A 25,625-nucleotide genomic window follows, 5' to 3' on the forward strand; every position below is an offset into this window, starting at 1 on the left:
GGTCCTGGCCCGGAGCCCTCGCCCCTCCCCTGCCCCCGGTTCTGGCCCGGAGCCCTCGCCCCTCCCCTGCCCCCGGTCCTGGCCCGGAACCGGCCCCGGTCCCGCCGCGCCCACGTGCCGCGTTCCCGCCGTGCTGCCCCCACGTGACCTCAGGAGGGCGTGGTCGCTCCCCGTGTGAGTGACTGCGAGCTCAGCCAATTGCGCGCAGGAACGCCCCCATGCTCGTCGCTGATTGGCTGGCGGGCGGGCCAGTGAGGTGGCGGGGCGGGCGCACGGCGCGGCAGCGCGGAGGCCGCGGCGGCAGAGAGGTAAGATGGCGGCGGCGGCGCCTGCTCGCAATGGGGCCCGGTTTGCTCCTTATCGCGGCGCCCGAGTGCTTCTCCAGGGCTCCTCCATCCTGAACCGTCCCGGAGGCGGCTTTCCTCCCGCTCTCCGCTCTGGCAGCGCTGTCTGGGCGCCCCTCAGAGGCGCCCCTCACGCCCGCCGCCCGCGGACAAAATGGCGGCGCAGGGGCGGCGGGAGCGCGCATGCGCGGGAGCGCGGCGGCAGAGCACGTGCGCGGGCGGGGGGCGCCGGGACAGACCGGGATGGGCACCGGGAGAGGGGCTGGGACGGACCGGGATGGGCACCGGGAGAGGGGCTGGGACGGACCGGGATGGGCACCGGGAGAGGGGCTGGGACGGACCGGGATGGGCACCGGGAGAGGGGCTGGGACGGACCGGGATGGGCACCGGGAGAGGGGCTGGGACGGACCGGCATAGAGGGTGGGACAGACCGGGATGGGCAGCGGGAGAGGGGATGGGGCGGACCGGCATAGAGGCTGGGACAGACCGGGATGGGCACCGGGAGAGGGGCTGGGATGGACCGGGATGGGCACCAGAAAAGACTGGGATAGGCCGTGGCTGAGGCTGGATAGGCAGTGGGGATGCACCGGTGTGGAGGCGTGGATGGACACCGGTAGCGGGGCAGGACGAGTCACCGGGGTACGTCGGGATAGAGGCGATAGGCACTGGGAACACCGAGGAGATGGGAATTGCCTCCATAGAAGAAGCCTTGTATTCTGCTGAAGGGGTCAGGCTTTTATTCAACTTCTTCCCCACTGCTACTTTTTATTTTATCAGCATTTTATTCCATTCCCTTTCCTTGCTCTGCATCCCTTCTGCAGCGTGGGTATGAACAGGATCCGGATTCACGTGTTGCCGACCAGCCGAGGCCGCCTGACCCCGGTGCCACGGCCACAGGAGCCCTTGGGCTGTGCCTTTGCCCCCCGGCCCTGCTCCCAGCCCCGCCTGGAAGGGCAGGAATTCTGCATCAAGCACATCCTCGAGGACAGGAATGCTCCCTTCAAACAGTGCAGCTACGTGTCCACAAAGAACGGGAAGCGTTGTCCCAACGCCGCTCCCAAGCCCGAGAAGAAGGATGGGTGAGTGGCTCTGCCTCCTGGGTTTCCAGTCCCAAACTCTATGGAATTAAAACAGGAGGTTTTTCTCTTTGTCTTCCATGCTGAAGGAACAGCTGGAGCTGTGTCAGGGGAGGTTTTATACTGGATTTTGGGAAAAGGTTCTCCTCCCAGTTGAGCACTTGAACAGCTCCTCAGGGCAGTGGTCACATCCACAACCCTGCCAGAGCCCAAGGAGTGTTTGGATAATGCTCCCAGGAACATGGTGGGATTTTGGGATGTCCTGTTCAAGGCCAGGAGATGGACTTGGTGATCCTTGTGGGTCTCTTTCAGGATATTCCACGATTCTTCTCTTTTAGCTGCTGCATTTGGGTTACCTCTGAGAACATCTTCCTTTTTTCAAAGTGTTTTTAAGCTGGAGAAAGACTCCATGGAGTTAATTTGGGACTGTGAGCTGTGCCCTGGCCCAGCAGAAGGTGGCTGCAGTGCTCCAGGCCCTGCACTGGATCCATGTGTGCTGTCCCTCCCTCATCCCAGCACATCCCGCTGCCTGTGCCAGGGGATAATCCCCAGAGCAGCCACTCACATCCCTGTGGAGCTTTGACCTGCTTGTGCTGCTGCTTCCCTCAGGCTGTTAAAATGCTGGAGTGTTGGGGATGGAAGGGATGGAAGAGTTGTGGATGACAGAGCACAGATTCCTCACAGGAGTGTTGCTTCCAGGGATTTACTGGGATGTGGACAGGGATGTGGACCATGTCTCCACACTGGTCCCTGTGCCATAAAATGTGGGGAAGGCAGAGTCCAGTGAGAATGTTTAGAAGCAGAAGAGCTCAGAAACTCACCCAACTCACTGGCTTTAACTGCAAGCTCTTCTCACTCCCTGCTGCCTGAGGTGATGCTCCCACTGTGGTGGGTGGACTCTCAGCATTGCCAGGCTGGACCTGCATCCAGCTCCCTGTGAGAGATTCCAGGTTCCAGGAATCTTTTGCCTTGTCCACTTCCCTTCTGCCCTGCTCAGGTGGAACCTTGCATCCAGAGCTGCTTCCAGCCCTGCCCCCCGCACAGGAAAAACATGGAGCAGTTGGAGTGAGTTCAGAGAGGCACCAAGCTGAGCAGAGGCATGGAGCAGCTCTCCTAGAAGGAAAAGCTGAGAGAATTAGAATTACTCTGGAGAAGAGAAGCTCAGATTTGACCTAATTATGACCTAAAAGTGCCTGAAAGGGTTGCAGGAAGTTGGATAAACTATTTACAAGGGATGGAGTGCCAGGACAAGAGGGAATGGCTTCCCACTGCCAGAGGCAGGGTTAGATGGGATATTTGGAAGGAATTCCTGCAAGGTTGGGGGGCCCAGAGAGGCTGTGGCTGCCCCTGGGTCCCTGGAAGTGCCCAGGGCTGGGCTGGACGGGGCTTGGAGCAACCTGGGATAGTGGAAATTGTCCCTGCCCGTGGCAGGGGTGGACCTGGATGATCTTTACATTCCCTCCCAATCCAAAGCTTGCTGGGATTCTGTGGAAATGCAGGAATGCAGAAGGTTTGGGAGGTGTTGCAGGGTTGGTGGCTGCTCCTCTGGAATGGCTGTGCGCATTTCAATCCCTTGAGGGGCCTCTTCAAAAGAGGATTTTCCCCCCACACCCCCATTTTGTCTGTCATGAGGAAAACAGGAAGATTTTAATCCCCAGATTATTGTGGCATCATCATCATCCTGCATTTCAGCCAGCACGCTTGAAAGGCTGAGGAATGCACTGAGGCCAAACCAAAGGCCGGGGATCCATGGGAGCTGCTGGTGTGAGGGAGGTGTCCCTGGGTGTTTGGATCTCCTGAGATTGCCGAGCAGTGCTGTTGGAGGCAAAGCTGGGACTTGCTTTGGGGTTTGGTGATGGAGGAGGGATTCCAGCAGCAGGAGCCGGGAGAGCAAGGTGGGGTCGGGCTGGGATGGGGGCTCAGATCAGCTTTTAGGTTCTTCCTGAAAGAAGAACTGCCAGCACTGCCCACACCCAGCCCAGCCCTGGGGGTTCAGCTGTGCCCTGCAGAGCCCTCCCAGCTCAGGGCACTGCCCAGGGGAAGCTCTGCCTCTGCAGGCTCTGATGGCAATGTCAGAGCAACCCTGAGGAGGCTGGAAAAGCGACACTGATGCTGCCTGTGAGGGACCCTGTGCTGATTTCTGTCACTGCCTGGTTAAGTGTTGGAGTCTGGCATTCAGAGTGTGTGCCCTTGTTTCTGATACTTAACTCTAAGATCCAGAAAAACACTGAATTCCATATAATACGAAATTCATGAACGTGTTTTCATGGTGATACATGAAAATAACTGTTAAAGTTAGATATAAAAAGCTAAAAGTGTGTGTAGATTAGAGAGTTTTCTTAATTCTCTGGGTGAAAAAGTCAGTTTAGAAAGCAGAAGACAAGATGGAGGATTTAGGGTGTTGTCTCTTGTCCCTTCTTTCTTCTTCATATTCTTCTTCTACAACCCAAATTATTGTCCAGTCCCTTTCCTGGCTGGGGCTGTGCTGAGCCTGTGCTTTGTCCCTCAGCACGTCGTTCTGCGCGGAACACGCCCGACGGAACGCGCTGGCGCTCCAGGCTCAGCTGAAGAAATCCAACCCCGGGCCCGTGGGTGAGACCCTCCTGTGCCAGCTGAGCTCCTACGCCCGCGCTGAGCTGGGCTCGCAGAGCACGGAGAGCAGCCGGAGCGAGGCCAGCCGCATCCTGGGTAAGGATGAACCTCACGCCTTAGGATTTCAGCATTTATATTTTCCAGTCCCTGGACTGCATTAGTGCATAACTCTAAACTCCATGTGAAGCGTTGGCTGCTGTGTTCACATTTGGGATGGACAGAACAATCCCTCAGGGCCTGAAACTCGAGGACACCCTCCAGCCTCAGGCCCCAAAAAGTGTAAACAAAAGTGAATTGGTGGGGAGTGAGCTGGGGGAATGTGACTTCATTACCTGGAGTTTTAATTGGAGGATTAACCCTTGAGATGTAAATGGACCAAAGTTAGATCTGTGTGAAAAACTCGTGGCCAGCATCCAACTTGGGTGCAGCCTCTGGGAGAGTTTTGACTGCCCAAGCTGTATCTATTGAAGGCCTTTAATAAATACCCACTTTATTCTCTTAACCTTGTCTAGCCTCTGCTCCAGGCAGCCCCTCCAAGGCATCAAACCCAAAGGCAGCAATATCCCTTCAGTCCAGTGGGAAAAGGATCCCGTGGTCTGGGAGTGAAAGCTGGGGTTTTGTGAAGCCTGGTGTGTCTCACCTGCAGAGAAATGACACCACCAGACCCAGATCCTGCAGCTTTAGCATGGAAGTGTTAGTAGGGCTGCTAAATAGCACCACTGGAATTCTGTGGTTAATGGGAAGGCTGAAGCATCATTCCCAGGATGTTCTGGCTGTTCCAAGCTGGGAGGCTTCCTGCTGTTTCCTGCTCCATGTCCCTCACTCAGAGCTTTGGGGTGGAGAATCGCCTCTTGGCATGAGGCAGAGCCAGCTCAGCTCCATGGGGCTGAGCTCCAGAGTGTCCCTGGCCGTGCTGGGGACAGTGTGCTGTGAGTCTCGGTGCTGTGTCTTGCAGACGAGGACAGCTGGAGTGACTGCGAGCAGGACCCTGTCACCGTGGAGCAGACATGGCGTGGGGACCCTGACAGTGAAGCCGACAGCATCGACAGCGACCAGGAGGATCCCCTCAAGTAGGTTGGGGAGTTAAATCCATGTTACATTTTGGGGGGGCTCAGGGGGAGCCTTCTGGCTCTCCACAGCTCCCTGACATGAAGCTGCAGCCAAGTGGGGATCAGGCTCTGCTCTCAGGAAACAAGGGACAGGACAAGGGGAAACAGCCTCAATCTGTGCCAGGAGAGGTTCAGGTTGGACATCAGGAGGAACTTCTTCATGGAAAGAGTTGTCAAGCATTGGAACTGCCCAGGAAGGTGGTGGAGTCCCTATCCCTGGAGAGCTTTTCCAACCTCTGGGATTCCGTGGTGGCTGCTGATTGCTACACACACATTCCATGTTCTGGGCTTGCTGTGGCTCTGGGCACAGTGGTTGTGTTAAAAACATGACGATATCTGGGTTTTTTCATGGATTTGTGCCCACGTGGTTTGTCGGCTGTGTATACTCTCAGGTCCTGGAGCTGGGGTTTTCTGGCAAGCACTTGCTGCTGATCCTCTTCCAGAGTGTAATGGATCACACAGCAGCTTCTCTGGGCAATCCTGTCTTCAAAAAAGCCTGAAATTGAGTATTTCAGCTCATCATTTGTTGATGGTGTAACCCAGAGTGTTCCCAATAACATCGGTGTTGTTTGTGTGGGGGAGCAGCCCAGAGGGACCTTCACATAGTAATAATCTTGAGAGAGCCCCACAGATTCAGAGAATCAAACCTTGAGAGTCTCCCAAATCCTCTGGGGCATCAGCCCTGAGGCACCCCCAAACCCTTTGGAAGAATTATCCCGAGAGGCTTCCCCAGGCTTTGGGGGTTCAGCCTTGAGAGACCCCCACACCCTTCAGGAGAACAGCCCCATGGGACCCCTCCATGTCATTCGGGGTCCAGCCCTGAAGGACCTCCACACCTTTTGTGGCAGCTACCCCGAGGGATCCCCACACCTTTAGGGGTGGATAACCCCTGAGGGATCCCCACACCCTGAGGGGGATAACCCCTGAGGGATCCCCACACCCTGAGGGGGATCAGCCCTGAGGGATCCCCACACCTTTAGGGGTGGATAACCCCCGAGGGATCCCCACACCCTGAGGGGGATAAACCCTGAGGGATCCCCACACCCTGAGGGGGATAAGCCCTGAGGGATCCCCACACCTTCAGGGGTTCAGCCTTGAGAGACCTCCACACCCTTTGGGGGTTCATTCCTGAGAGACCCCCAGGCTCTTCAGTGGCAAAAAACCCCATGGGATCCCCCGACCCTTCAGCGATCAGCCCTGAGGGCTCCCCGCACCCTGAGGGGGATAAACCCCAAGGGATCCCCACACCCTGATGGGGATAAGCCCTGAGGGATCCCCAGACCCTTCAGGGATCAGCCCTGAGGGCTCCCCGCACCCTTCAGGGATCAGCCCTGAGGGGCCCCCACACCCTGAGGGGGATAAACCCCAAGGGATCCCCACACCCTGAGGGGGTTCAGCCTTGGGAGACCTCCACACCCTTTGGGGGTTCATTCTTGAGAGACCCCCAGGCTCTTCAGTGGCAAAAAACCCCACAGGATCCCTTCAAGGATCAGCCCCGAGGGGCCCCACACCCTCTGGGGGGGTTCAGTCGTGAGGGTCCCTCCCAAACAGCCCCTGTTCCGTGGGTTTTGCAGGCACGCTGGTGTGTACACGGCTGAGGAGGTGGCTCTGATCATGCGGGAGAAGCTGATCCGGCTCCAGTCCCTCTACATCGACCAGTTCAAGCGGCTCCAGCACCTGCTGAAGGAGAAGAAGCGCCGGTTCCTGCACAGCAGGAAGGGAGAGCATGAGGCCATCGGTGAGCTCAGACCTCCTGCCCAAGGGTGTGCACTGAAATCTGCTAAAACGGGGGGTTTGGGCCTTTCTAGAGGCAGATTTCAGAGCAGGGTAAGGGGAGGGTTCCACACTCAGAGGAGGTGTTTCAGTGAGGGGCTGGGGAAGTGGCTGGTGCACAAGGAGAAGGTTCTGGAGAGCTGAGGGAGCTGGGGAGGGGCTGAGCCTGGAGAAAAGTGATCTCAGGTGGGACCATCTCACTCTCTGTAAGTCCCTGACGGGAGGGTGCAGCCAGGCGGGGATCAGGAGCTGCTCCCACGGACAGTGAGACAAGAGGGATTGGCCTCAAACTGTGCCAGGGGAGGTTTGGGTTGGACATTTCTCTATGGAAAAGGTTGTCAGGCATTGGAACTGCCCAGGGACGTGTTGGAATCCCCGTGCTGGAGGTGTTCAAGGAACAGCTGGACATTGCACCCAGTGCTCTGCTCTGGTTGACAAGGTAGGATCAGTCACAGGTTGGACTCTGATCCTGGAGAGCTGTTCCAGAGTGATTCCATGATTCTGTGCTGGTCCTGTGCCCAGAGATCCGTATCACTGAAGTTCCAGTGCATTTCTTTGCTCTTCAGAGCTTGCAGTGTTGCCAGGAAATGAGCTATAATGTTAATTCTGAGACAAAAGTGCTTATTTTGTACTGGGATTTCCTGTTTTTTTGCTTTTACGAACAAAAAATATTCATCCTTAAGGCCCTTGGTGTGTGGACAGGAGTTGATTCCAGTAACACCAGTGCTGCTGTACTGGCTTATTCCTCCTTAGCAGGGATGCAGCTTTCCCTCTGCCTCTGCTGGCATTCTCCCTGTGCAGAATATGCTCTTGGAATCAGGAATTCCCAGTTCAACAGAGGCAAAACCGAGTTGTGTAACTGATCCCAAGTATTGCAGAGCAAAGGACTCTTTTTTTTTTCCAGCGTCATCCTTTAATAGCTCATCCTGGAAAACGCCATAATTCAGATCAGGCTCGAGTAAAAATAACCAGGAGTTTTGTACATACCAATTTTGCAGAACTCTTTTTAGCAAACGAGTCAGAGAAAAGCAGATCCTGAGCATTGCCCTGTAATTACACCAGGAATGCTGGTGGGAAGCTTCCAGAACTTACACAGGACTGACCTGGAATTTGACAAGCTTCTATTCTGCTGCTGAAATCACAATGGATGGGAGTGGCTGAATTCTTTTTAAAGGAGGTTTTAAAAATACTCTGTGGGCCCAAGTGTTCCTGGTGCGTGTGAAGAGGTCAGGATCAATTTTGGGATGGAAACTGCACTGCCAAAGCTGCTCTTCTGCTGGTCCAGTGGATGGAGCCCTCAGAGCCCTTGATGGCTGATCTGACCCCTTGATGCCAAAAAGACCGGGCAGGTGGGTGGAGATTCTTGACTCTTGCTTTATTCCTGCAGGCAGCAGCCTCCTGACAGGGCCAGAGGGGCTGATGGCCAAGGAGAGGGAGAATCTGAAGCGGCTCAAGTGCCTGCGGCGTTACCGGCAGCGCTACGGGGTGGAGGCTCTGCTGCACCGGCAGCTCCGCGAGAGAAGGGTCCTGGCCACCGATGGTGCGGCCCAGCAGGTCCGTGGGGACAGCCTGGATGGGTCTCTTGTGTCTTCCCCTGGCAGATGGAACACCCTTCCTGCAGGGACAGCCCTGGCTGACACCCTCCTGCGTTTGGAGAAGCTCCTGGGTTTGTTGAGGCTCATGGGAGCTCTTCGGTTGATGGGAGCTCCTGGATCTGTGATGACTGTGTGTCTGCAGGAGCTCTCAGCTCTGTGGGAGCTCTTGGGTTGATGGGAACTCCTGGATCTGTGATGACTGTGTGTCTGCAGGAGCTCTCAGCTCTGTGGGAGCTCTTGGGTTTAGGGGAGCTCCTGGATCTGTGATGACTGTGTCTGCAGGAGCTCTCAGCTCTGTGGGAGCTCTTGGGTTTAGGGGAGCTCCTGGATCTGTGATGACTGTGTCTGCAGGAGCTCTCAGCTCTGTGGGAGCTCTTGGGTTTAGTGGAGCTCCTGGATCTGTGATGACTGTGTGTCTGCAGGAGCTCTCAGCTCTGTGGGAGCTCTTGGGTTGATGGGAACTCCTGGATCTGTGATGACTGTGTCTGCAGGAGCTCTCAGCTCTGTGGGAGCTCTTGGGTTGATGGGAGCTCCTGCATCTGTGATGACTGTGTGTCTGCAGGAGCTCTTGGTGACCACACCTTGGATGCTGGGGTCAGGATTGGGCTCCTCGCAGCAAGAAAAACATTGAGGGTTGAGAGAAGGGAATGGAGCTGGGGAAGGGACTGGAGCACAGGAAAGGTCTGGAAAACTCCTGAGGAGATGAGGGAGCTGGGGGGGCTCAGCCTGGAGAAAAGGGAGCTCAGGGTGTTTGGAAGCTTGAGGAGTTTTGGGAGCTCCTGGGTCTTTAGGAGCTCCTGGGTTGTGGAAGCTTGTGGGTCTGTCAAGGCTCTCAGGTTTTTGGGAGCTCTGTGGTCTGTGGGAGCTCCTGGGTCTGAGTCCATTCCACTGCCTAAAGGAAACTTTATAAAAAGAGGGAAAGGGGGTTTTAAATAAGCAGGCAGTGACAGGACAAGAGGGAATGGTTTTAAACTAAGAGATGAGAGGTTTAGGTGGGATATTGGGAACAAATTCCCCCCTGTGAGGGTGGGCAGGCCCTGGCACAGGCTGCCCAGAGCACCTGTGGCTGCCCCATCCCTGGAAGTGCCCGAGGCCAGGCTGGATGGGGCTTGGGAAGGTGTCCCTGCCATGGGAGCAGGAGCTAAAGGAGCTTTCCAGTCTCTCTTACCCAAACCATTCCGTGATTTCAGGCACACACCACCCGCTCCAGCCAGCGCTGCTTGGCCTTTGTTGATGATGTCCGATGCTCCAACCCGTCCCTCCCGATGACCCGGCACTGCCTCACGCGTATCCTTTCGTCCTGGCACTCCTCCTCGGTGTTTGCCAGCAGTTTGCCCCGTGGCTGTGCCTCTTTTCCCCTCTCTGGCCCTGAATCAAGGCCATCGGTTTGCTGTAGCCGTTGGTTTCAAGCAGGAGCCCAGAGGAAACGTCTCCCTGTCTGTTGGTGCTCCCATCCCGTGGAACTGCCAATTCGTGTGGGAGCAACAAAGGGCTGGGCTGGGCCCAGGGGTGGTCCTGCTGTGTCAACAACATCCAGACAGAGTGAGAATTTCACCTGGAAGCAGAGAAACCTGTGAGGGATGTGCATGGATTCCCTCCAGGGATGGGGATTCCGCATCCTCCCTGAGCTGCCCTTCCAGTGTCTGACCACCCTTTCCACGGAAGAAATTCCTCCTGATGAGTTCAGAAATTCCTGAACCTCCCCTGACAAAGCTTGAAGCTCTTCCCTCTTGTCCCTTGTTCCCTGGGAGCAGAGCCTGGTCCTCACCTGAGGACACGGACACCAGAGCACGGCCTTGGGGATTTTTGGAGGATCTGGAGGGGAAGTTTTGAGCCCTTTTGGAGCTGCTGTGGGCCAGCTCTGTCTCTGTGACCCTTCAGAAGGTTCTCGTGTGTGTGTGTGTGTGTGTGAAAAGCCTTGAGCTGTTCCACCTCCCAAATCAGCCTCAGCTGTTGGAGAGCTGGCACTGAAAGTTCCACCGGGATCCCCCAGCTCAGGGATGATCCCAGTATGGGATCATGGATCCCCCAGCTCAGGGATGATCCCAGTATGGGATCAGGGATCCCCCAGCTCAGGGATGATCCCAGTGTGGGATCATGGATCTCCCAGCTCAGGGATGATCCCCAGTATGGGATCAGTGATCCCCCAGCTCAGGGATGATCCCAGTATGGGATCACGGATCCCCCAGCTCAGGGATGATCCCAGTATGGGATCACGGATCCCCCAGCTCAGGGATGATCCCAGTATGGGATCAGGGATCCCCCAGCTCAGGGATGATCCCAGTATGGGATCATGGACCCCCAGCTCAGGGATGATCCCCAGTATGGGATCAGGGACCCCTCAATCAGGGATGATCCCCAGTATGGGATCATGGACCCCAGCATTGCCCTGCTGGTGGATCTGCTCCATCCACTCTCTTGGGACTGGGAGTGGGTGAACGTGTCCAGGTTTGGATGAGGCTGGAGCTGCAGGAGGGAGCAGTGGGGTGAGTCAGGACAAGATCTGGTGCTGGGTCCCAGGGCTGGGTGAGGAGGAGCTTCTGGATCTGTGGGAGGTGCTGGGTTTGAGCTCTTGGGTTTATGAGTTCCTGGGTCTGTGGGAATTCCTGGGTCTGTGGGAGCTCCTGGGTCTGCAGGAGATTTTGAGTTTTTGGGAGCTCTTGGGTCTTGAGGAGCTGTCAGATTTCTTGTGAGATTCTGGATTTCTGAGAGCCCCTGGGTTTGTTTTGTCCGTGGAGTGATCAGACTCCCCCAGCCCTGTGCTGGGAGCAGGAGCTGGAAGCTGCCTTTGTTTCTCTCTAACCACCACAGACCTCAAAATAAAGACAGGAGAAATCCCATAAAACAGCCGGAGAAGCTGCTGTTGGCAGCTGGCGCTCCCGGGAGGGAGGGGAAGAGCTGGGTCTGGCGGGAGCTCTCAGCTGACTCTCTCTGACAAAAACAAGCTTTTCCTCGGGCAGCTGATAACATCTGATAACATCTGCGGCTTTTCGGGAGGCTCTTGGGCTCTGTTTGCTTCCAGGAGCTGGATTGTTTGTGACAGGGCACTAAAGGGATGGGGAAAAGCTGGGAGGCTCCAGATGGAGCCTGGGATTTTTGTCCTCTTGGCAATCTGTGCTTCTGGCTACCAGTAAAGTCGGTGCTGGAGCTGGGAGTTGCTCCAGGAGATGAAAATCTGCCTTTCCCACCCCCTGTTCCCTCACCACATCTTCCTTGGGTGTCCCAGGTCCTTCTCTGTTGGGCTGGGCTCTGACATTGCTGCCAGCCCAGATTCTGGCTCCCCACAGCCTGCTGGGAAGTGGATTCCTGAGGAATCCTTGGAGTAGGGAGGAGAGGAGGAAAGGGTGAATCTCAAACCTGGACAGCTTAAGAAACTGGCTTAAACTTGGCGTTTTTTTCCCAGTTTTATGTGGGTTTGGGATTCTTTTCCCCCCTCCCACAGTGGTGTGTGTGTGAGGAAATTGCAGTTGGGATGATCCTGGTTGGAAGGGGGTGGAAGAGGAGAGAGGTGGGAGGAAGAGGAGAAGGGGGGTGGAAGAAGAGGCTGGAAGAAGTGAATGGGGGTTGAAAAAGAGGAAGGGGTGGGAAGAAAAGAAAGAGATTGAAAGAGGAGGAAAAGGAGGAATGGAATCAGAAGAGGAGAATGGGATCAGAATGGGGCTTGGAAGAAGAGGATGGGTGTGGGAAGAGGAGGAAGGAGTGGGAAGAGGAGGAAAGGGCTGGAAGGTGATGGGTTCAGAGCAGGCTGGGTTTTGATCTGTAGCTCCTCCTGGATCGCTCTGCAAGTGTGATGCAATTGAAGCAGAGTTTCTGTTTGGGATTAAAGGCAGGAAATCCCATTTACACCTCTGGCAGGAACAGGTTTTCCATTGGGAAGGAAAATGCAGTGGGAAGATAGAAATACCATAACTAAACTCCTGGCTGTGGAAAAGGCATTGTGTGTGCTGGGATCTCCCTGCCTGTGGGGCTGGAGCTGATCGTTTTCCATGGATGTCTGCAAACAAAAGTTAATCCTGCGCCTTTGTGACATCCTGCTGAGTATCTGTGAGTGGTTTCCAGGGATCCAGCCACATCTCCCAGCCCCCACGGGGGGGTTTGTGGCTGTTGTCCCAGTTTTCCATCATGGAAATTATGTCACCCACATCCCTGGGCAGTTGGGGTGCTGCTCTAGGCTCTGGATTCCTGATCTGGGAGAAACTGGGGTGGCTTTAACACCGTTTGTGGGGGAATTGGGAGAGTTTCTCAGCATTTATCCCTCTGGATGTGTCTCTGGCTGTACCTCTGCTGCTTTCCTTGACCTCCTCGTGCCAGATATCTGCCAGGATACAAACCAGACGCTGTTCAAGCCGTGCCAGGGCTCGGAGGAAGTTCCCTGCAATAAGCCCGTGCCCGTGAGCCTGTCAGAGGAGCCGTGCTGCCCCCTGCACCTCCGCCTGCCCCCCCAGATGTACGTCCCAGAGCAGGTCCTGGCTGTCCCCCAGGAGCTGGGAGCTGCTCCCACGGATCTGTACCTGAGCGCAGCCGAGCTCCAGCCCACAGAGAGTTTGCCCCTGGAATTCAGCGATGTAAGTGGGAAATCTGCCCCTGTGCCCAGCTGAGAGCTCACCTGGAATGCTGGATGGAATGGAATTCCCATCCAGCTCTGGGAAGCTCAGCACAGGGAGAGCTGCTGGAGCCAGAGGAGGCCACGGAGATGTTCTGAGGGCTGGAACAGCTCTGGAGCCAGGCTGGGAGTGCTGGGGATGTCCAGCCTGGAGAAGAGAAGGATCCAGGGACAACTTAGAGCCCTTCCAGTGGCTGTAGGGAGCTGGAAATGGTCTTGGGAGAGGGGATGGAGCACTAGGACAAAGGGGGAATGGCTTCCCACTGCCAGAGGCAGGGTTAGATGGGATATTTGGAAGGAATTCCTGCAAGGTTGGGGGGCCCAGAGAGGCTGTGGCTGCTCCTGGGTCCCTGGAAGTGCCCAGGGCTGGGTTGGACAGGGCTTGGAGCAACCTGGGATAGTGGAAATTGTCCCTGCCCGTGGCAGGGGTGGACCTGGATGATCTTTACATTCCCTCCCAATCCAAAGCCTGCTGGGATTCTGTGGAAATGCAGGAATGCAGAAGGTTTGGGAGGTGTTGCAGGGTTGGTGGCTGCTCCTCTGGAATGGCTGTGCGCATTTCAATCCCTTGAGGGGCCTCTTCAAAAGAGGATTTTCCCCCCACACCCCCATTTTGTCTGTCATGAGGAAAACAGGAAGATTTTAATCCCCAGATTATTGTGGCATCATCATCATCCTGCATTTCAGCCAGCACGTTTGAAAGGCTGAGGAATGCACTGGGGCCAGACCAAAGGCCGGGGATCCATGGGAGCTGCTGGTGTGAGGGAGGTGTCCCTGGGTGTTTGGATCTCCTGAGATTGCCGAGCAGTGCTGTTGGAGGCAAAGCTGGGAATTGCTTTGGGGTTTGGTGATGGAGGAGGGATTCCAGCAGCAGGAGCCGGGAGAGCAAGGTGGGGTCAGGCTGGGAGGGGGCTCAGATCAGGTCCCAGCCCCTTTCTGTGCAAACAGGAGGTAGATTTTTTGGGTTAGAAAGGAAAAATGGGATTGTTTTCCCTCATCCTGTCCTTTGAGAGGGTTCCGAGCTCCCTCTGCAGCGCTGTGGATTCACGGAAGCTGCCGGGGGCATCTGTGTTGTGTCTCACGTCGTGCCAGGCTGGGGAAGCGCCACTCGTGAGTCACAGGAATCTCGCCCTCGTGTCAAACCCCCTTTGGAGCCAAAACAAATCCCAGCCTCTCTCCTCGGCAGGGAGGGCAGATGGAGGAGTCCTCAGAGCCTGTCCATCCCCATCTGTGGTGTCAGGGCAAACAGAGGAGGTGTGACATCTAGGGGAGGGTGGGGATGTTCCAGGTGTCCCCAGGAATGTGTGTGATGTCCTGGAGAGTAGGGATTGCTCTGGGGGTCCCCAGGAATGTGTGTGACATCCTGGGGATCAGGGATTGCTCTGGAGGTCCCCAGGAATGTGTGTGACATCCTGGGGATCAGGGACTGCTCCAGGGGTCCCCAGAAGGGTGTGATGGGGCCCTGTCAAAGCCATTCCAGGCGCTGGAGGGACACTTTGGGGACAGCACGTCACGCTGGGCTCCATGTGTCCCACACCTTGTCCTCAGCAGTGCCAGCTGGGATCATGGCATTCCAGGAGGAGTAGGGGGTTCCTGGGGTGTATTCCTGCCTGAGGGCCGGGTGTCCCACTGGCATGGTGCCCACTCCTCCTCCTCCTCCTCCTCCTCCTCCTCCTCCTCCTCCTCCTCCTCCTCCTCCTCCTCCTCCTCCTCCTCCTCCTCCTCCCCCTCCTCCCAGCCTTTCTCCTCCTTTCCTGCTGCTCCAGAGGACTGGAGTCTCCTCAGACCCCTCCTGATGAGCCACTCTGCTGTTTCCCCTGCCAGGACCTGGACGTGGTGGGTGATGGGATGCAGTGCCCCCCATCCCCTCTGCTCTTTGACCCTTCTGTGACCCTCGATCCGTCCCTGCGGGACATGGCCGAGGCTCCCATCGACATCCTGGCGCTGGAGGAGCCGGACAGGGGCAGCTCCTCTGCCCCGCTGGTCCCTGCGGCCGAGGGGCCCGCGCAGGTACGGGACTGCCCCCCCCGGGGTGGGCTTTTCCCAGCAGGAAACCCCCCTTTTCCACCAGGCCACACATCATCTGCAGGGCTCGGGTGTGCCCGGGGTCTGGATGGCGTTAGGAGTGCCAGGGTGGGGTGGCAGCCCCCGAGGTGGCTCCGTGGGTGGCTCAGAACCAGCCTTGTCCTGGGAATGTCTGGGGCACTGGGGATGTCTGGCCTGCTCTTGGAATGTCTTCATCCCAGCTGGGGGTTTTTAGGGGAGTTGTTTCCCAGGCCAGGAGTTTTCCTTTATTCCTTGGAGTCTTTACACTGGATTAACTGAAATTCGCTCCTGTCGTCCTGCCTGGAGCCAGGGGCTTCTTTGGGGTGTCCCCATAGGGACAGGTGATGTCACCCATCCCCCTGTCACGCCTCCTGGGGTAAAAGCCACGTTTTGGGGTGGGGAGGGCACAGCCCAGGCTCTGACTGAAGACCCCCAGTTTGCTGTAGCTGTTGGTTTCAAGCAGGAGCCCAGAGGAAACGTCTCCCGGTCTGTTGGTGCTCCCATCCTATGGAGCAGCCAATTCGTGTGGGAGCGACACCGTCCCAGGCTGTCCCAGCACAGCCAACACTGTCCCCGTCCTGTCCCCAGCAGAGTCACCTCCCGTTCCAGCCGGGGCCCCGGGATGAGCAGCAGCCGGAGGGAACGGCCGCCAACGGGAGCCTGGAGCCGGGGGCCGTGAGCTGAGCCCGGCAGCACCGGGGTCTCCTCACCCGGGGAACCTTCAGCGTGTGGGGTCTGCGGGGACCGAGCTGCTGGAGACCCCTCCAGCGCCAGCATGAGCTGCAGCTCCGGCTCCTGCACGGATCCCTGGAGCCCCAGAGAGCCCTGGAGCCCCGGGCTGGGGGCTGCAGACCCTCCCGTCCTCTGTGGGGATGGAGCAGCCACAGAGGACGGGGCAGGGGAATCGCTCAAGGGCTGGGACCCTTCCCCGGCCCTGGGGTGTTTTGGGGGGACAGAGGTTCCGCCCCACGGGGTCCCCCACAATAAAGTGTTGGAGGTGGGTGCTCGGTGTCCCTGTGTGGTGTGGAGGAGCCGGAGGGAGGGTTGGGGTGTCCGGGGGTGCCCCGGGGGGGCTCGGTGCCCTCCCGGGGAGGGGGGACCCTGCTGCTGCTCCCGGGGCCGCCCTTTGGGGGTCCCCCGTTATTTCTGTCTCTGCCGCCGTGCCGGGGGGGGGGCACTCGGGGGGGCTCCGTGGGGCGCGGATGGAGCCGCTCCCATCCCGGGGCAGCTGCGCTCGGTGCCGGTTCCCGCGGGGAGGGGGGGGCGCGGGGGTACCGGCTGGCTCTCGGGCGGCTCCGGGGATCACGGGAAGGGGGGGTTCGGGGGGGGTGCCCGGGGCGCGGATTGGCGGCGGCGGGGGCGCAGGGCGGGGCCGGCCCGGTGGAGCCATGACGTCACCGCCGCCGCCGGTCCCGCCCCGGTCCCGGTCCCAGCCCCGGCCATGCCGCCCCGGCCCCGCCGTAGCCCCCGGTGAGTCCGGTCGCTCCGCGGCGGGGGGACCGGGGGGGTCGGGGCGCTCCTCGGGGGCACCGGAGGCGGGGGGGGCATCCGTGGCCTCCGGGCACCGGATGGTGCCGCGGGAGGGTGGGGGTTGAGCCCGGGGGAACGGCGGGGGCGGCCCGCTCGGTGTTCCGCATGTCCCCGGTGCATCCCCGTTGTGTCCTCGGCTGTCTCCGGTGCATCCCGGGGTGTCCCCGCTGTCCCCAGAGCATCCCGGCTGTCTCGGAGGTGTCCCCAGTGCATCCTGCCTGTCCCTGGGCTGTCCCCAGTGTCCCCAGTGCATCCTGCCTGTCCCTGGGCTGTCCCCAGTGTCCCCAGTGCATCCTGCCTGTCCCTGGGGTGTCCCCAGTGCATTCCGGCTGTCCCCAGTGTCCCCAGTGCATCCTGCCTGTCTCTGGGGTGTCCCCAGTGTCCCCATTGCACCCCTGCCTGTCCCTGGGCTGTCCCCAGTGTCCCCAGTGCATCCTGCCTGTCCCTGGGCTGTCCCCAGTGTCCCCATTGCACCCCGGCTGTCCCTGGGCTGTCCCCAGTGTCCCCAGTGCTCCCCGGCTGTCCCTAGGGTGTCCCCAGTGTCCCCAGTGCATCGTGCCTGTCCCTGGGGTGTCCCCAGTGCATTCCGGCTGTCCCCAGTGTCCCCAGTGCACCCCGGCTGTCCCTGGGCTGTCCCCAGTGCATCCTGCCTGTCCCTGGGGTGTCCCCGGTGTCCCCAGTGCATCCTGCCTGTCCCTAGGGTGTCCCCAGTGTCCCCAGTGCTCCCCGGCTGTCCCCGGTGCACCCTGACTCTCCCTGGGGTGTTCTGGTGTTCCCTCTGCACCCTGACTGTTCCTGGTATGTTCCGACTGCATCCTGACTGTCCCTGCGGTGTCCTCAGTGTCCCCTCCGCATCCCGGCTGTCCCTGGGCTGTCCCTGGGGTGTCCCTGCGGTGTCTTCAGTGTCCCCTCCGCATCCCGGCTGTCCCTGGGGTGTCCCTGGGGTGTCCCTGGGGTGTCCTCAGTGTCCCCTCCGCATCCCGGCTGTCCCTGGGGTGTCCCTGGGGTGTCCCTGGGGTGTCCCTGGGGTGTCCTCTGTGTCCCCTCCGCATCCCGGCTGTCCCTGGGGTGTCCCTGGGGTGTCCCTGGGGTGTCCCCAACTGTTTTCCATCCCACCCACCGGTCCCCAGTGTTCCCAGTACTCCCCAGCTGTCCCCTGCGTGTGTCTCTGTTGTCCTCACCACATCCTGACTCTTCCCAGTGTCCCCACCGCATCCCTGGCTGTCCCTGCGTGTCCCTGGCGAGTCCCAGCTGTCCTCGATGTGTCCCTGCGCCCCGAGGCTGTTTCTCTAGCACATCCCACTTGTCCCCGGTGTATCCCGGCTGTCCCCAGGGTGTCCTTGCTGTCCCTGGTGCGTCCTGCCTGTCCCTGGACTGTCCCCAGCGTGTCCTGGCCGCCCCCATAACAGCTCAGCAGGGTTGGGGACACTCGGGGCTGGCATCCCCTGTCCCTGGGCTGGGCACGGGGACCCTGGTGTGGGGCGGGCCGGGGCCAGCCCATCACAGCCACGCTGGCACGTCCCGGGCTGCGCTTTGGGCACGTGCCGTGTCCCCACCGTGTCCCCACCGTGTCCCCACCGTGTCCGGGCCAGCGGGGACCCAGCGGCTCGGGGGGTCCTGGGGAGGGGACGCGGGCTCTGGGTGGCCCCGGCTGTGTCCCCCTCCCCGCGGGGCCCCAGGCTGGGGGAGGGGAGGCCGCGCTGTCCATCTGTCGGGGCCCCCCCGGCTGTGCCCGCCGGGGGCTTGGGGGGGCCGCGGGCTGCTCTTCCCCTCCAGACAGAGCCTCACTTCCCCCTGTGACGCAGCCGGAGCCGCCGGCCCCGGGGCCGCTTCCTGCGCGGGGGGCAGGCGAGGGGCCCCCGGCCACCTCAGGGACAATGGGGACCACGGGGACCCGCGTGGGTTCGCCCCACGGGCTGCAGGGGACGGGGACGGCACGTGCGAGCTCTGCCCGTGCCCCCCAGACCTTCCCCTGGTCCCTCCATCACCCCCAGACCCTCCTCTTGTCCCCCGCATCACCCCCAGACCCTGCTCTTGTCCCCCGCATCACCCCCAGACCCTCCTCTTGTCCCCCGCATCACCCCCAGACCCTCCTCTTGTCCCCACCGGGCTCCCTCGTCCTGCCGAGCGCCCCCATCCCTGCCGAGCGGTGCCGTGGGGTCCGGGTGAACCGGGGACGCGTGGCCCCGTGTGAACCCCCAAACCCCAAAGTTCACCCTCGAGGGGCGGGGGGCGCAGGCCACGGCCGGGGGTCACGGCTCGGTTCCGCGTCTGCAGCCCCGGGGGGCTCCCCGAGGGCTCCCCGGGCTCGGGGGGTCCCTCCAGAGGGTGCGGGATTTCCTGGGGGGACCCCTCTGTGCTCTGCCCTGTGGCTCCGGCGGTGCCCGGTGCCCCGGGGGGATTCCCGGTGCTTCCTCTCCCGGGATAACACCGGGTGTGCCGGTGCCGCGGCTCCCGGGGGCCCCAGCGCCGGTTCCCCGGGGCTGGCGCTGGCGGAGCCGCGCACCGGGGGAGGCGGCGGCTCCATCCCGGCTCCTCCCCGGCCGCGCTGGGAAGGCGGAGCCGCCGCCGCCGCCTCCCAACAATAGCGCGGCCGGGCCGGGCCGGGATGGAGACGCCGCCGCCGCCGGGACCGGCCCCAGGGCCGCTCTGAGCCGAGCCTGGCGGCGCCGCCGGGAGCCCCGGGCGTGAGTACGGGCCGGGGCCGGGGCTCGGCGCAGGGACGCGGTGGCACCGGCGGCGGGGGGAGCCCGGGGTGGAGCGGGGGTGTGCGGCACCGGGGGGGCCCGTCTGAACGCCGGGGCTCCTGTGCAGCGGGGCCGCGCATCCCGGTGCCCCGGGGCCGGGGTCAGCCCCGGGGGTGCTGCATATCTCGGTACCCCGGAGGTGCTGCCCAGCCCGGTGCCCCGGGGCTGGTGCCAATTCCGGTCCCAGTGGTCCTGCGCATCCTCGTGACCCTGTGCCGGTGGCGGGCCCGCTCCTTGGGGCACACCGGTGCCCCGGGGCTGATGCCGGTCCCCTCCCAGTGCTGCTGCACATCCCGGTGCCCCAGGGCCGGTCCTGGTCCCGGCCCCGGCCGTGCTGCATCCCGGGGCCGATCAGCTTCCCCGGTACCACCGGGAAGGAGGAGGGCAGCAGGAGGGGTCCCTGCGGCTCTTGGAGCCCCTGGGGTCAGGACTCGCCCCTCGGGGTCTCTCAAGGCTCCATCCCCCTCCTCAGCCCAGTTCTCCCTTGCAGGTGACGCCGCACAAGGACAGGGCTGGGGACATCCAAAGCCAGGTAAGAGAGGGCCGGGCTGTGCAGGGCCTGGGGGTGCCTCGGGCCAGGGGCCACCGGGATCCCCGTGCTGATGCATTTTCCCTGCAGCTGTGATGTCGGAGAGCGTGGCTGAGGCGCCGGGAGCCGGGAGCCCAGCAGCGCTGGGTGAGACCAGCCATGAGCTGCTGCAGCGCCTGCGGGAGCTGGAGGTATGCAGGAATGGCACCGCCAGGACACAGGACCACTGGGCACTCTTGGCTGGTGCCACCAGGCAGCCGTGGCCACTGAAGCCATGGCCATGGCCACCGCTCAGCCAGTGTCAAAAGCCAGCCGTGGCCAGTGCCGTGGAGCCCAGTCTGGTGATGGGTCACACTTCCCAGCTTCCCATGGCCCTTGTGTGCCACTGCTGCTGGGGCAGCCCCATCCTGCCATGTGAGGGCCCTGAGTCCCACCAGGAGACAGAGGATCCGCTTGGTGCCGTGGGAATGTGTCCCCCGAGCTCTCCCTGCTCTGTTCTAGGCAGAGAACTCAGCCCTGGCCCAGGCCAATGAGAACCAGCGGGAGACGTACGAGCGCTGCCTGGACGAGGTACGGGAGAACAGCCGCACACGTGTGCACACGTGTGTGCTGGGGCACGAGGCTGTGTGTGCCCTGTGCCCCACCCCACACCTCCCCTCTCCTCCCCAGGTTGCCAACCATGTGGTGCAGGCGCTGCTCAACCAGAAGGTGGGTGTTGGGAGGGCAGGACGGTGCCAGGGGGCTGGGAGGATGCAGGGGGGCTCCGGGGTCCTGGCTGACCCCCCACACCCCGGCCAGGACCTGCGTGAGGAGTGCATCAAGCTGAAGAAACGTGTCTTCGAGCTGGAGCGGCAGAACCAGGTGCTGAGCGACCTGTTCCAGCAGAAGCTGCAGCTCTCCACTGGGTCCCTCCCTCAGGTGTGCCTGGGGCTGCATCCGGGCTGGGGGGCGGGCATGGGGCAGAGCCCCCCTTAAAGCTTAACCCAGCACCTCTCTCCTCCCCAGCTGCCGCTGCACCCCGTGCCAGTACCCCCAGATGTCCCAGTCACCCCCCAGCCAGGCTCTGCTGAGCAACAGCCGCCCCCGCTGCTCCCTGGCCTCTGTCTGTCCCTGCCCGAGGTGGGTACCGCTGTTCCCAACCCCTTCCTGTCCTAGTGTCCCCCTCTCTGGGCTGTGTCACCCCCTGCCCCATTGTCTTTTCCCAGTGTGTGGTGTCACCAGGCCTGTGTGTGTGGTGTCACAGGCCCACAGTGTTCTGTCCTGTCCCCCTCCCTGGATCTCTGGTGTCCCCATCCGTGTGCCTATGGCATCACACTTTCAGCAGGGTCTCTGTCCCTGAGGTCCCTGTGGTGTCACCTCTCCAGTCCATGGTGTCCACCTCCCCAAGCCCCTCCATCTGTGATGTCTCTGGCTCCAAAGCCCATTGCCCCAGATGTCCCTGTCCCCATTGTGTCCCCATCCCAGAGCCTATTGTGTCCTTCTCTGTGTTTCCAGAGTGTCCCCCTCTGGTACCAGGGGGCTCAGTGCCAGGTGCTCACAGGGTGATGGTGCCCGGTCCCCACAGGTGCTGCCACCGGTGCCATCGGGCAGCCCTGGCCTCAGCCCTGGTGCCCCCCCCCTGGATGCCCTGTCCCCCTTCTTCAAAAAGAAAGCCCAAATCCTGGAGGTGCTGCGCAAGCTGGAGGAGACAGACCCGCTGTTGGGGCCCCCTCCGGCCTCCCCCGGCTCCCCCGAGCCCTGCGCAGCCCTGGGCTGGCCCCCTTGCCCGCTGCGGGGGCCGGGGGCTGCGGGGGGCTGGCGGGGGACCGAGGGCAGCCCCTGCTCCTCGCCAGAGGAAGGGGGGCCGCCTCGGGGGGCTCTGCTCAGCGCCTTGGCCGAGCGGCTGCTGCGAGGTGAGGGCGGGGGCTGCTGCCGGCGCAATGGGGAAGCCCCCGGGGGACCCCCCCGGCAGCGGCGCGGGGAGCACCCCGCCTTCCTGGGACTCTACACGCCGGGCGAGGAGAGCCCCGAGGGGGGCTTCACCCCGCTCTCACCTGGGGGGGTCCCCAACCCCCTGCCCTCCCCCACCAAGGTGCTCAAACTGCCGCCCCCCCCCGGGGGGCTGCGCCTCAGCCCCCAGCTCGCCCACCCCTCCAAGATCCCCTGTCGAGGCGCCCACCCCGAGGCCTCACCGGCGCTCAGCCGCCGCCCGTCCCCCGATGCCCCCCCAGAGCCCGGTTCCACCGAGCCCCCCGCCTTCCCCCACCCCCGCACCTTCGAGGCGGTCGAGCAGCCCCCTCCGCCACCGGGACCCGCGGCCGGCGGGGAACGGGCGGCCGCTTCCCCCCCCAGCTCTCGCCGTGCCCCGGGGGGCTCGGCCCCCTGCCGCCGGCCTGCCAAGAAGCCCCCCGAACCGGGCTACCTGCCCTTCAAGGAGCGCCTGGCCGCCCTGGGCAAGCTGCGGGGGGCTGAGGGCCGCGAGCCGCCCGGCCCCGGGCGGCCCGAACGGGGCCACGGGGCCGAGCTGCGCCCCCCGCCCCGGGGGGGTTTGGGGGGCAGCCTGAAGCACCCCGAGCCAGCGCACGGCGCGGAGCCCCTGGCCCGCTGCTACTCCTCCGGCTCCATGGGCGACCCCGGCAAGGCGGGGGGCAAGGGGCGCCCCGGCACCGGCCGGACCCCCGCACGGACCCCCCCCACGCCCCCTGCCAAGGCCTCCCGCAGCCCCCACGGCAGCCCCACCAAGCTGCCCACCAAGGCGGCCAAAGCCGGGGCACCGCGGGGCGAGGAGCCGGCGGGCGCCAAGGCGGGCGGGGGTGCCCACAAAACCCCCGCAGACCCCGAGCCCGCGGGGCCGGCCCCGAGCGCCGCGGGGCACTCGGCCATCGAGGAGAAGGTGATGAAGGGCATCGAGGAGAACGTGCTGCGGCTGCAGGGGCAGGAGCGGGCGCCGGGCGCCGAGGCCAAGGGCAAGGCGGCCGGGCTGGCGAGCTGGTTCGGGCTGCGGCGCAGCAAATTGCCGGCTCTGAGCCGCCGCGGGGACGGCGGGCGCGGGCGCGAGTGGGCTGGGACCCCCGCACCCCTTCGCCGAGAGGTCAAGTTGGCCGCCCGCAAGCTGGAAGCCGAGAGTCTCAACATCTCGAAGCTGATGGAGAAGGCGGAGGATCTGCGGAAGGCGCTGCGGGAGGAACACGCGTTCCTGCAGGGACTGGCGCTGGAGAAGGGGCGTCCCCGTGGGCCCCCGAGAGGCCCAGGCCCCCTCCCCGTCATGTACCAGGAGGTGACGGCCGAGACCTTCATGCAGCAGCTTCTGGACAGGTCGGCTCCCACCTGGGTCCCCTCGGGGTGGGGGTGAGGGTGGGGTGTCCCCCTGATCGTTGCCTCCCCCCCAGGGTGGACGGGAAGGACGTCCCCTACGAGACCCGCCTGGAGCACAAGCGGGAGCTTTGTGACCTCCGGAGGGTCCCCCCCGACGCCAAAGAACCCCGGCTCTGCCGCCCACCCCGCAACGGCATCGTGGGACACCTGCGGGAGCCCTCGGACAAGGTGGGGACCCCCTGCAGCCCCCAGGGCTCCGCTCCGAGGGGACCCCGCAGCCCTTCAGCCTCCGCATCCCCGCAGGTGCCTGACGTGGGGCTCCGGGATGAGCTGCCGTCCGACGAGAGCTTGTCCGAGTCGGGGACGTCGCAGCATTTCGCTGGTGAGGAGGTGATGGGGAGGTTCGGGCGGAGCGGGGGCACCAGAGAGGATTCTGAAGGCCGCTGACCCCTCCCCTTGTGCCGCAGCGTGCGGGTCTCTGACACGGACACTGGACAGCGGCATCGGGACCTTCCCTCCCCCCGACTATGGGGGGGTCCCCGCCAAGAGCACCCCCAAACCGCGGGGCCGCCCGGAGCCGCTGCCCGGGGCCGTGCCGGCCGCTGTCACCAAAGTGCCGCGCAAGGCCCGGACGCTGGAGCGGGAGGTTCCCAGCGCCGAGGAGCTGCTGCTGCCCGGAAAACACCGCAGCGCCCCGAGCTGCCGCCCCCCGGCGCCCCCCGCCTCGCACGGCCACCGCGCTGCGCCCCAGGGTGGGTGTCCCCCCTCCGTGCCGGGTGGGCACCCACCCTCCTTAGGGTGGGGAGATGGGGGCGTGGGGGCCCCGCGGGTCAGCGCTGCCCCTCGCTGTTCCACAGACACCGGGGATGATGCCAGGAAGCCGCGGCGCGTCCAGCAGAGCAAGAACTGGACCTTCCCCAACGCCAAAGCCTGCGGTGCTGCCGACCCCTTCGTGTGCCCCGCCGGGGGGCTGGAGGGGCTGCATCGGCCTGTGCAGGTAGGGGCACGTTATGGGACCCCCGACATCCTGGAGTACCCCAAAGCTCCAGAAAGACACTGAAACTCTGGAGCAGGACCCCAAAACCCCAGCAGAGGGACCCCAGACCCTCCTGCCCACGCTGCGGGGATGGAGAAGCCATGGGGAGCCGTGGGGAGAGGATGTGTGGGGAGCACCGACCAGAGTTCCCTGATCATTTGTCACATCCTCGCGTGACCCGCGGTGGGGGGAGGATTTAAAGCACCCCCTAATGTTTTGGTGAGGGGCTGCAGAGGTTCCCCACCACGGGGGAGTGATGGATGTGGGTGTCATCAGCAAAGGCACCCCCCTGCCCACGCTGTCCCTCCCCAGGCCCCCGTGTGCAGCCCGGCAGGGCATCGGGGGGCATCCCCGGAGGCGCCCCCACCGCTGCCCCCTGCCCTGAGCACCAGCAGCAGCCGGACCCCCAGCGCCTCAGACGTGGGGGACGAGGGCAGCACGGAGGCGCGGTCCCGGGACGGGGGGCACGGCCCCGCCGGGCTGGAACACTCCGAGTCCCTCAGCGATTCGCTCTACGACAGCCTCTCCTCCTGCGGCAGCCAGGGCTGAGCTGCCCCGGCCCTGCTCCCACGTCTTCCACCCCCTCCCGCTGCTCCCCGCTCCTGCTCTGAGGGTGCTGCCTGGATTGGGAGTGTCCGTGTCCCGCCGCTCCCTCTCCCGGCTCTCTCCATGGTGCTATGGCCCTGTACAGCCCCCGCTGATGGGTTTTTAACTCAATAAAGCCGCCCCCCCAGCCCGGGTTATTTATATACGTGATGGTGCAGCCGCTGTGTCCCCGCGCCCCAGCGAGGGGCAGATGGACGTGGGGACGGAGGGGGGGATGGACAGACGGACAGGAGGGGCAGATGGACAGGAGGGGCAGATGGACGTGGGGATGGAGGGGGGGATGGACAGACGGACAGGAGGGGCAGATGGACGTGGGGACGGAGGGGCAGATGGACAGACGGACAGGAGGGGCAGATGGACAGGAGGGGCAGATGGACAGGAGGGGCAGATGGAGGGGGGGATGGAGGGGGGGATGGACAGGAGGGGCAGATGGACGTGGGGACGGAGGGGCAGATGGACAGATGGACAGGAGGGGCAGATGGACATGGGGATGGAGGGGCAGATGGACGTGGGGATGGAGGGGGGGATGGACAGACGGACAGGAGGGGCAGATGGACGTGGGGATGGAGGGGCAGACGGACAGGAGGGGCAGATGGACATGGGGATGGAGGGTTGGATGGACAGACGGACAGGAGGGGCAGATGGACGTGGGGATGGAGGGGCAGATGGACGTGGGGATGGAGGGGCAGACGGACAGGAGGGGCAGATGGACGGACGGACACGGGGGATGGAAAGAGGAGGACGA

At 62.5% G+C, this 25,625-nt stretch overlaps 2 protein-coding genes, 1 long non-coding RNA gene and 2 other non-coding genes across 10 annotated transcripts; all 5 read left to right on the top strand.

Annotated features, from left to right (window-relative positions):
• The first annotated feature begins 224 nt into the window (after positions 1-224).
• Positions 225-16,140, top strand: KANSL2 (KAT8 regulatory NSL complex subunit 2). Of its 5 annotated transcripts, none has more exons than XM_086870308.1 (10): positions 225-308; positions 1,166-1,423; positions 3,930-4,108; positions 4,968-5,082; positions 6,696-6,859; positions 8,282-8,448; positions 9,680-9,776; positions 12,801-13,054; positions 14,917-15,102; positions 15,730-16,140. In XM_086870308.1, exons 2-10 carry the CDS (start codon positions 1,173-1,175, stop codon positions 15,820-15,822), a joined length of 1,506 nt encoding a protein of 501 aa, XP_086726434.1. In that variant the 5' UTR covers positions 225-308; positions 1,166-1,172; the 3' UTR covers positions 15,823-16,140. The 5 variants fall into 5 exon arrangements, 4 of the variants coding, with proteins under 4 accessions (XP_086726434.1, XP_086726433.1, XP_023799091.1 ...); XR_015281276.1 differs by having other exon boundaries at positions 231-308; positions 9,680-10,655; positions 10,852-13,054; XM_086870307.1 differs by having other exon boundaries at positions 231-308; positions 15,727-16,140.
• On the top strand, positions 9,852-9,979 carry LOC111940590 (small nucleolar RNA SNORA2/SNORA34 family). The gene has a single exon (XR_002869552.2). It is a non-coding gene; the product is annotated as a small nucleolar RNA SNORA2/SNORA34 family (small nucleolar RNA).
• Positions 10,889-12,609, top strand: LOC147647923 (uncharacterized). Its single transcript, XR_015281282.1, has 2 exons — positions 10,889-10,975; positions 12,345-12,609. It is a non-coding gene; the product is annotated as an uncharacterized LOC147647923 (long non-coding RNA).
• On the top strand, positions 15,551-15,678 carry LOC111940592 (small nucleolar RNA SNORA2/SNORA34 family). The gene has a single exon (XR_002869553.1). It is a non-coding gene; the product is annotated as a small nucleolar RNA SNORA2/SNORA34 family (small nucleolar RNA).
• A 393-nt stretch (positions 16,141-16,533) lies between the features above and the next one.
• Positions 16,534-25,023, top strand: NCKAP5L (NCK associated protein 5 like). Of its 2 annotated transcripts, none has more exons than XM_086870268.1 (13): positions 16,534-16,608; positions 19,906-19,947; positions 20,035-20,135; positions 20,446-20,514; positions 20,614-20,652; positions 20,743-20,862; positions 20,950-21,063; positions 21,509-23,238; positions 23,313-23,466; positions 23,542-23,620; positions 23,706-23,990; positions 24,096-24,235; positions 24,587-25,023. In XM_086870268.1, exons 3-13 carry the CDS (start codon positions 20,040-20,042, stop codon positions 24,821-24,823), a joined length of 3,063 nt encoding a protein of 1,020 aa, XP_086726394.1. In that variant the 5' UTR covers positions 16,534-16,608; positions 19,906-19,947; positions 20,035-20,039; the 3' UTR covers positions 24,824-25,023. The 2 variants fall into 2 exon arrangements, with proteins under 2 accessions (XP_086726394.1, XP_086726395.1); XM_086870269.1 differs by lacking the exon at positions 16,534-16,608 and adding an exon at positions 19,254-19,355.
• The last annotated feature ends 602 nt before the right edge of the window (positions 25,024-25,625 follow it).

This window comes from Cyanistes caeruleus, chromosome 32 (genome assembly GCF_971803275.1).
Source record: "Cyanistes caeruleus chromosome 32, bCyaCae1.hap1.1, whole genome shotgun sequence".
In the NCBI taxonomy this organism is placed as follows: Eukaryota; Metazoa; Chordata; class Aves; order Passeriformes; family Paridae; genus Cyanistes; species Cyanistes caeruleus.

Bases quoted from the DNA above. Each gene is read 5' to 3' on its own strand.
- NCKAP5L (XM_086870268.1), top strand. From the start codon at position 20,040: ATGTCGGAGAGCGTGGCTGAGGCGCCGGGAGCCGGGAGCCCAGCAGCG. The intron at 20,515-20,613 runs GTACGGGAGAAC...TCTCCTCCCCAG, and splicing joins ACGAGCGCTGCCTGGACGAG to GTTGCCAACCATGTGGTGCA. The intron at 23,467-23,541 runs GTGGGGACCCCC...GCATCCCCGCAG, and splicing joins TGCGGGAGCCCTCGGACAAG to GTGCCTGACGTGGGGCTCCG.
- KANSL2 (XM_086870307.1), top strand. From the start codon at position 1,173: ATGAACAGGATCCGGATTCACGTGTTGCCGACCAGCCGAGGCCGCCTG. The intron at 8,449-9,679 runs GTCCGTGGGGAC...CCGTGATTTCAG, and splicing joins CCGATGGTGCGGCCCAGCAG to GCACACACCACCCGCTCCAG. The intron at 15,103-15,726 runs GTACGGGACTGC...TCCTGTCCCCAG, and splicing joins CGGCCGAGGGGCCCGCGCAG to CAGAGTCACCTCCCGTTCCA.